This window comes from Panicum virgatum, chromosome 9N (assembly GCF_016808335.1).
Source record: "Panicum virgatum strain AP13 chromosome 9N, P.virgatum_v5, whole genome shotgun sequence".
Lineage (NCBI taxonomy): Eukaryota > Viridiplantae > Streptophyta > Magnoliopsida > Poales > Poaceae > Panicum > Panicum virgatum.
Window position 1 is genome coordinate 53,841,119 of NC_053153.1, and position 9,255 is coordinate 53,850,373.

The following is a 9,255-nucleotide window of genomic DNA, read 5'->3' on the forward strand; positions in this document are numbered from 1 at the left end:
ACGTGATACTGGAATCCCAATTGGGCAGAGTTCTTCCACATAGTCAACACAAAACTCAATGACCTCCTCTGTGACGTAACCCTTCGCAATGCTTCCTTCTGGACGAGCTCGATTACGAACGTATTTCTTTAGGACTGCAAAGTATCGTTCAAAAGAGAATATATTATGAAGAAAAACAGGACCGAGAATACCAATCTCTTTGATCAGGTGAACTAGAAGATGCGTCATAATATTGAAGAATGATGGAGGAAATATCATTTCAAGACTGACTAAACTTTGGACAACATCCTCTTGTAGCCTGCTTAAACTCGATGGATCGATTGCCTTCTGAGAAATTGTGTTGAGAAAGGTGCATAGCTTTATGATTGTTGCTCGAACATTAGCTGGTAGAATACCTCTAAGTGCAATTGGAATCAATTGTGTCATCAACACGTGACAGTCATGGGACTTTACGTGTGCGAATTTCTTCTCTTTCAAATTCAGTAGCCTCTTTATATTCGAAGAGTAGCCTGATGGGACGTTGATACTGTTCAAACAGTCGAACATACTTTGCTTCTCTTCCTTACTAAGAGTGTAGCACGCAGGACCTAGATAATGACATCCTTTATCCCTTTTTTCTGGATGTAGGGCAGCCCGTTGTTTCATACATTGAAGATCTTGCCGCGCTTCCAATGTATCCTTTGCCTTACCGTAGACACCAAGGAAGCCTAGAAGGTTCACACAAAGATTTTTTGTTAGGTGCATCACATCAATTGTGTGGCGGACGTCTAAGACTTCCCAATAAGGTAACTCCCAAAAAATACTCTTCTTCTTCCACATAGGTGCACGTCCGTCATCACTCTGCACTGATCTGCTGCTGGGTCCTTTTCCGAATACTACTTTTATATCTTTGACCATTTCAAACACCATTTTACCACAACGGTGCCTAGGTTTGGTATGATGATCTGCCTTTCCATCGTAGTGAGAATGCCTCCTCCTTAATGGGTGCTTGATCGGAAGAAATCGACAATGACCCATATACATGATCTTCCTACAGTGCTTGAGGTACATGTTGTCGGTTTCTTCTAAACAATGGGTGCATGCCCTATAACCCTTATTGGATTGTCCAGAGAGGTTACTTAGTGCTGGCCAATCGTTGGTGGTTACGAAAAGCAATGCACGAAGGTTAAAATGATCCTCTGCATGTGCATCCCACATACGAACACCCTCCTCTTTCCACAACAATAGAAGATCCTCAATCAGTGGTTTCAGACACACATCTATATCGTTACCGGGTTGCTTCGGGCCGGGGATAAGCACCGGCATCATAATGAATTTCTGCTTCATACACAACCAGGGAGGAAGGTTGTATATACAGAGTGTCACAGGCCAGGTACTATGGCCACTGCTCTGCTCACCGAAAGGATTCATGCCATCCGTACTTAAGCCGAATCTTATAACCTTGCATCATTTGCAAATGTTGGGAATGTTCTGTCCACTTTTCTCCACTGCGACCTATCAGCGGGGTGTCTCAACATATTGTCTTGCTTACGTTCTTCTTTGTCCCATCGCATCAATTTAGCATTCGTTTTGTTCATGAACAAACATTTCAGACGTGGTATTAGAGGAAAATACCACATCACCTTGGCAGGCACCCTCTTCTTGACACGCATCCCCTCAATGTCGCCTGGATCATCTCGAGGGATCTTATACCGGCATGCGTTGCATACAGGGCATGAATCCAAATTTTCATACTCACCTCGATATAGGATGCAGTCATTAGGACAAGCATGTATCTTCTGTACCTCTAATCCTAAAGGACAAACAACTTTTTTTGCCTCGTATGTTGTCTGCGGCAAGGTGTTACCCTCAGGGAGTAAGTTTTTTATAAGTTTCAGCAACTCCTCGAATCCCTTGTCAGACAAACCATTTGATGCCTTCCATTGCAATAATTCTAATGTGGTACCCAACTTCTTTTGGTCTTGTTTGCAATCAGGGTACAACAATGTTCTGTAGTCCTCCAACATACGCTTCAGATCTCTCGATTCCTTTTCTGTTTCGCAACCTTCCTCAGCTTCGCGCAGCATCTGACCAAGATCATCTTCTACAACGTATCCTTCAGTATCTTCTTCAGGCTGACCCATTGCAGTGTCATTGAAAAAGGAATTATAATTGGCTGCAAAGTCAGGAATCCTGTCCTCTTCTTCTACATTATTATCCAGCACAATTCCTCTTTCGCCATGCTTGGTCTAAACATAGTAGTTCGGCATGAAACCACTATTAAACAGGTGACTATGGATGGTTCTTGATGATGAGTAATCCTTCTCATTTTTACAAAATTTGCATGGACAACGAATGAAACCGCCATACTTGTGTTTCTCGGCCGCTTCTATGAATTCATGCATGCCATCCATGAACTCCTTTGAATGCCGGTCGGCCATGTACATCCATTGCCGACTCATCTAGGTCCACAATACATTTATATACATCATTGTACTGTACAAATAGTTCATTCATACTACCAATTTATAATAATATATTTATATAATTGATAATGCATATAACTATAATAAATAGATACTATTCACTTATCAAATAAATTGATAAAACATATAAATACAATAATTTGATAGTATTCAAATATCAAATAAATTGATAACGCATATAACTACAATAAGATGCTACAAATAAAAATAATTATCACATGTATAAACTAAATTAAGTAATAATTGTTTCTAAAAATTAATTGCTAAGTTATAAAGAAAAATAACTAACTTTTTTTTCAAAAAAAAGCAAAAATCCACCTCCCCTCACCTCACTCAGCTGCCATGAACAGTGAGTTCACGGAAACTTGAGGGGGGAGGGGCTGGGGTATTTATAGGCTCGGGCCAAAGGCACCGGTTGGTTTCAATGACCCGGTGCTAAATTTTGTTCAATAGCACCGGGTCAAGGCACCAACCGGTGCCTTAGGCTCGAGCTCCTGGCAGCTGCCACGTTTCATCACCATAGGAACCGGTTATTACCATCAACCGGTGCCTATATCGCCGCCTTCATTTGGTACTGGGTGGTGGTTCAAACCGGTTCCTATGCTGACGCATTGGAACCGGTTGGAACCACTACCCGGTGCCAATTGTCCTCTACTAGGTCGGTCGAAGGCCAAATGTACCCGCTGCTGTTGCAGCCGGTACCGATGGTACCCATCGGTACCGGCTGCAACAGCAGCTGGTACATTTGGCCTGGACCGATGGCCCGTTTTCTAGTAGTCCCCCCTCCCCCTACGGGCAACCTCCATATCCATTAGAAACAAGGAGAAGCTAGGGAAGAAGAAGAGGAGAAAACAAGAAAATAGAGAGAGGAGGCGGGTGGCGAAAGAGGAGGGAAGAAGATGTCAGCCCCACTACATCTCGTGGCCAGATCCGCCACTTCCTGCCATGTAGCATTGTGATAAAATTGGACAACTAAAAACTAAACATATGGAGTGGCGATCTGATCTGAAGAAAAGCAATTCGGAAAGTCAAGGTTAAACATGTACGATCCTCTCTGATCCACGGAAAGCTGCAAGTTATATCGGACGGGAGGAATCAATGCACACCGTCAAGAATGTGTCCTTAATGCTTATATTTTGGGATTAGACTATACCTACCTAATATGTCGCAAACGTCAACTTAAAGTAAAGAATTATATCCCGGTTAAATATGCAACTGTTTGTACTAGTTTCAATAAATACAAAAAATATATTGTCCATATAATGTATTCTCTTTTCTACCGGTTCCATCTTCCATGTTAAAAAATCATCACAAAAAATGATGATGAGAAGAAAGCACAACCAATATCCTGATTGGTGCCATTATGAAAATAAACCTTACAATATCACGACTATTGCATACATTTATTTTGAAGCAAATTATGAAATGTCAGCATAAAGAAACCTAGGTACCCACTATTTGCGCGGGCCATCTTGCTCGTTAAAACAAATTAAAATGATCATCTAGAGAGTAACACAACAAATAGAATGATGATGGATTACAACTTGCGTTTTTGCAAGTTCTTGGAACGATGCTGCTCCTTCTTTTAATAAGAGATGCAGCTCTTTTGTTCTTACTAATTAAGGCGCGCTCGTGGCACTGTTGTCCTCTTGTTCCCAGCGGTCTCGGTAGCCCTCGTCCAGCGACCAGGCACACCGGAACGCCTTCTCCAACATCTCCAACCGCGCCGCCTGCAGGCGCGGCTCGCCGACCTGGTCCGCGAGCCAGTTCAGGTGCTCCTCCTGGTCGCCGCACCAGAGCAAGCACAAGCACAGTCAGTCTCAGACGCCGCCGTCGAGTCTCGCCAGAAAACTTTCAATGACTGACATTGTAGGGCTCACTTACCCACTTAGGCATAATCACGTGCGTGTGGCGCTTCGGCTTCCCGGCTTCCTCCATCTGCCGGTAGTGCTCCCGCACGGCGGCCATCATGTCCTCCTCGCCGGGCAGCGTGGTGCGCCCCGACAGGACGGCGGCGACCCACTTGGATTCCATCTCCAGCGTCTGGAAGATGACGGTCTGCAGAAAGAAAAGACACGCACGCTCTCCAGTGATGGATGCATTCTGCACATCTTGTGCTCTCTGAAAATTTTTGATGTTGTCATATCCGCACCTTCGCTGGTAGCCCGACGAAAGAGAGATTAGGCGCGTATTTAGGCGGGAAGACGTGGTTGTACAGTGGCCCGACACGGTTGTCATCGACGGTGAGCCCATCCAGGTCAAGGAAAGGGAAATGGTAGTGGTACCTGAAGGCGATTTTGTGCATTACGAAATGGAAATGACAACATAGACGATGATCACAGTTTGAAGAAACCATTTTGAGCTTAATCCTACCCTGTACAGTAAAGAATAATATCTGCAGCAACTGCCGAGCCATCAGTGAAGCGGATTTTGCCATCATCTTGGATGCAATCTACCTGCTCTCATCGTGCTACTATTGTGTTAATACAGGCTGCTTTTAGTTAACTTGAAGGGGAAGGTGTTCGAGAGGAGAAAAGTTCAGAGTGCTGAACCTCCGTTTGGATCCAGACATTCTTGCAGAGCTCGACCTTTCCCAGCCTGTCCTCCGAGTACCTCGACGCAATGTGCACTTCCTTTGCCACATGTGAGATCTCTAGAGCAATGTCAACCCCACTGGTTCCCATCCCTACAACAACAACATTCTGCACGGAGAGTGGCAAACTGGAACAAATGAAATCTTTGAGACTGCAGGATTCCAAGAGGCAATGGAGAATTACCTGATCTCGAAAAGGTTCTGGAACGCGATAATTGTGGCTGTGCATTTGCTTTCCTCTCCAGTTGTCAATTCCTGCGACACACAAGCATAGCTTGACCTTTTTTTCCCCGGCGATTCCTTTTTTTCTTGGATGATGAGAAAGAAGGAAGGGAGCAGACGGTACCTCGGATCTTGGCCACCTGGGGCACCGTCCAGTGGCCGTTGCAGACCACGACGGCGTCGAACACCTCCTCCGCGACCTCGCCGTCCTCCCCGCGCCACGCCACCACCCATCGCTCCCCCTGTTCCTGGCCGAGGAGGCGCACCCGCAGCACCTCGGCGCGGAGCCTGACGTGCGCCGCGACGCCGGACTCCTCGGCGAACGCGTCGAGGAAGGCGAGCATCTCCCGGTGTCCCGGGAACGCGCACGCGTCGCCCGCGAAGACCCGGCCGGCCAGCGGGAAGTCCGAGAAGCCCATGAGCTCGCGCGGCAAGTTGGTGCGCAGCGACGCGTAGAGGCTGCCGTGGACGGCGCCGGGCGCGGCCGGGTCGCAGCCCAGCGGGTCGGCGTCCGCGCGCGGGTCGTACACCCAGGTGCCCCCCGTGCGGCTCGACTTCTCGAATACCGCGACGTCGAGGCCCGCGCGGAGCAGCTCGCGCGCTGCCGCCAGCCCCGCCGGGCCCGCGCCGACCACGGCCACCGTGCGCGGCATCGGAATGGCCGATCCCGGGGGTGCCTGGTCTTCTCGGGGTCGGTGATGTGGCAGCGTGGGTGACGGTCGGGGATGCGGAGGATGTGATCGCAATTTGGTGTGCGCTGTGCAGTGATTGGTTGACTGTGACTGCATCGTGAATCTAGAGGTGCCAATTGTCAACTTCTAGAGCACGTGACTGACTATCTTTCAAAAAAATAGAGCACGTGACTGCGCTGTGACTGCACGTTCTACAAATTCCGACTACGGAAAATACGTAGAGCTAGGGATCAACTCCATAGATTTTTTTAGACCTCCTCATGGATTGCTCCAAAAACTCTATTTTCATATCTCTTAGAGCCGCTGGTTATGAAAAACGTGTCGCTGCCGACCCTTCCTGTTTCCTCTCCGCTAGCTGCATCTAGGGCGCGGCCGCCATCTCTGTCAGAGCGCCGTCGGCCGGAGTTCGCCAGCAAAATAAAGCTGCTGGCCCTTCCTAACGCCCGCTCCTTCTGTTAGAATCGATGGCGAAGAAACGACGAAGAACAACGAAATCAAACCACAGGAGACACGAGAATTTAACGTGGAAAACCCCTCCAATGCGAAGGGTAAAAACCACGGGAGCCAGCCAGCAAATCTTCACTATATCGAGGTGAGTGTTTACAATGCCAATGACGGCTTACAAGAGAAAAAAATTAACACAGCGAGGAGCAAAGTCGGCTTTTTCTTGTGCAATGAATTTGGATCACAGTATAACACCTTTGATCAAGACCTCGGCACGCTAGGGCATGTGGCTATGGCCGGTGCCCATGCTCGTGACACCAGGCGCTCGGCACCCAGGCAGGCGGCAGCCAGCGATGGCAACTGCCTCGCCCCTGAACCACTCGTCCAACCGTAGGTACACCGAGATGTTGGGGAGCACCGTGGCCGAGGTTGCGAACGCCGGCAGACACGCGACGCCGTTGGCCTTGCATCGTGTACGCTAGGGATTGCCGTCGGTGCAAATCACTTCTGATCCATTATTGGTAGCTCTCCTTTATACGAGTCAGATGCAGATTATAGTTTCATCCAGAGCTGAAATATGACCTCTTCTCACTCAATTTTTTGGACCACTGGATTAAAATCCAAGGGCTCTCCTTCATCTTCTACCTCCCTTCATCTTCTCCCCTTCCATGCCGCCCAGCCTCGCCGCCACCCCCCAGCACGGGCGCGCTAGGGCTGCGCCGGAGCTCCGGCGCACCCACGCCGACCGCCGCACAGGCCCCTCCCGCCGCCGCCTCCCGCAGCCGTCGCCCCCACCCCGACCCCGCCCATCCGCCGCCCGGGCCGGCCTACCGCCGCCGGCCCTCCTTCTAAGGCCGGTGGTGAGCAGCGGCCCCCCAACAACCCAAAACTCTAACCCGAACCCTAACGTCGCCGGAGTTGCTCGGCGGAGTTGGAGAAGAAGGTGTAGATGGGGAAGAAAAAAATTCGAGTGAGGAGAGCCTCCAAATCACTTGAGTGAGATTTAGCTTTCCCCTTAAAAATAATGCCAGGGTCCAGGCATTATTGCTGGTAGAATCTGCAACTACAACTTTGTTATTTGATTTTTGTCATTCTAAACTCCAATGGTTGAAAACATATAGAGTTGACCTAGCTAGTTTTAAATTCTCCAAATATTATAGTATTTTGCTCTCTGATCTGTTGAGCTAGTCCAACAAGGCACATGTATGGATGGCATTTTTTATGTGATCTTAAAGTTATTTGAACACATTTAAATTTTGGTTCTATGTGTGACTGGTGTAAATCTAATTTTGTCCTGAGAGTACTGCAGCAATGCGATGAACAGTAACCACGGGACAATAGCAGAAGGGTAAACCAAACCAAATGCCTTGAGAGAATAACCATCCATCCACCATGGGCAAAAGAGACTATTCATATCATAACTACAATTTTAAGAGTTGGAGCTACGTTATCAGTCAAGCAGGTTCATTTGTTCCACGTTTTTTCTGGAGCTCCTAGGTGGAACTGCTCCATAGTAGAGTTGGTGGAGCGGAGCTGGATTTTGCAGAGTGGAGACCTCCTAAAGAAGATTTAAAACCCGTAGGTTTGTTTTTTTATGAAACAGAAAGGGAGTGTTGACACGCAATTCCATCAACACACTGAATGTGCTAGAACGCACGGGTCACAAACGGACCGAAGGGCAGCAAGGCCGCGTAGACCAATCATACCGGTTGAGCAAACCTGTCAGACTGGTTTCTTGGGTTTTGTCGGAATCGGTCATCTCGAGGGGTAACTACTATCACGCTTACGCAGCGAAGGACGGCGAGGTTTATGAGCAAAGGTAACCAACGTGCTTACGTGATGAAGAACGACTAGTTTACAAGCAAATTAGCAAAGATCGTCAAAGCTCTTGCCCTAAGGGACCCGTCAGGGTGTGAAACGTCGCCGGACATGCCCCAGGTTGACCAGCAAGCCTTAGGACGCCATCAATGGTCATGAAGATCATAGATGAACAACATGAGGAGGTTGGAAAAGAGAATTAGGGTTTGAGATAAAAAGTAGATGCATGGTTGATTTGTTCGATTCGGTGTCTCAAATCGGCCATTTATATTTATAGGGTGGGAGTTCTGTACTTATTAGGAGTCGAAACCCTTACATATTCATTGTCAAAATACAACTCCTAGCTTGAATTGGCCTGTTTAAACCAGTCTGACCGCCCCTGGACCGGTCTGACTAGTCACACTCGGGTGCAGGTCTTACCGGAGGCATAACTTCTTCATCGAGACTCTAAATTGGATGTTCCATATATGCATTTCGATCATCTCGACGAGATCTATGCAATGGTGCAGTACAATTGGAAATTTGACAATGTTATCCAAACTGGTCTGACCAGTTTACATGCTGACTGGTTAGCCCAAATTGTCTAGCAAACCTCGGTATTTGCCAATTTTGAGTGTCAACATATGCACCATTGTTTCTTGATAAAGCTTGCATACCAAGAAACATTTCTTAAAGCCAAAACTACACTGAAACAATGATAAGCACCTATGCACCAATCACACCTTGTCTCTTGTCTCAAACGATGAAGGAATCCGATTAACCACATATATTGATTTGACTCAAGATGATGGTTTCACCAAGAGATTTTGCTCTATGTCTCTTTTGTAACACTAGAATGGCACACCCTATCACGAGTTCCACTCGGTGCCTCACAAATCTTTCAGCTACTTAAGATTAAATTATATAGATAGTCCATGAGGTATAATTTCAAAAATATGACAACTTGGATACGTAAGAATGCAAAGAAATAACAAAAGAGGATAAGCTGGCAAAGTTCACCAGAGAAAGTAATTCATGACAA

The 9,255-nt window shown here is 47.2% G+C and overlaps 1 protein-coding gene across 1 annotated transcript; it reads right to left on the minus strand.

The window, feature by feature from the left end:
• Positions 1 to 3,891: 3,891 nt before the first annotated feature.
• Positions 3,892 to 6,068, minus strand: LOC120689114 (flavin-containing monooxygenase FMO GS-OX-like 2). The gene is made up of 7 exons (XM_039971449.1): positions 5,405 to 6,068; positions 5,243 to 5,313; positions 5,018 to 5,167; positions 4,839 to 4,921; positions 4,618 to 4,750; positions 4,350 to 4,523; positions 3,892 to 4,246 (listed from the first exon to the last, which is right to left on the minus strand). Exons 1-7 carry the CDS (start codon positions 6,066 to 6,068, stop codon positions 4,085 to 4,087), a joined length of 1,437 nt encoding a protein of 478 aa, XP_039827383.1. The 3' UTR covers positions 3,892 to 4,084.
• Between the last annotated feature and the right edge of the window lie 3,187 nt (positions 6,069 to 9,255).

Excerpts from the sequence above, each read along its gene's own strand:
- LOC120689114 (XM_039971449.1), bottom strand. The coding sequence starts at position 6,068 with ATGCAGTCACAGTCAACCAATCACTGCACAGCGCACACCAAATTGCGA. Across the intron at positions 4,751-4,838 it reads ATTATTCTTTACTGTACAGG|GTACCACTACCATTTCCCTT; the intron begins GTAGGATTAAGC and ends AATCGCCTTCAG. Across the intron at positions 4,247-4,349 it reads ACGTGATTATGCCTAAGTGG|GAGGAGCACCTGAACTGGCT; the intron begins GTAAGTGAGCCC and ends TGCGGCGACCAG.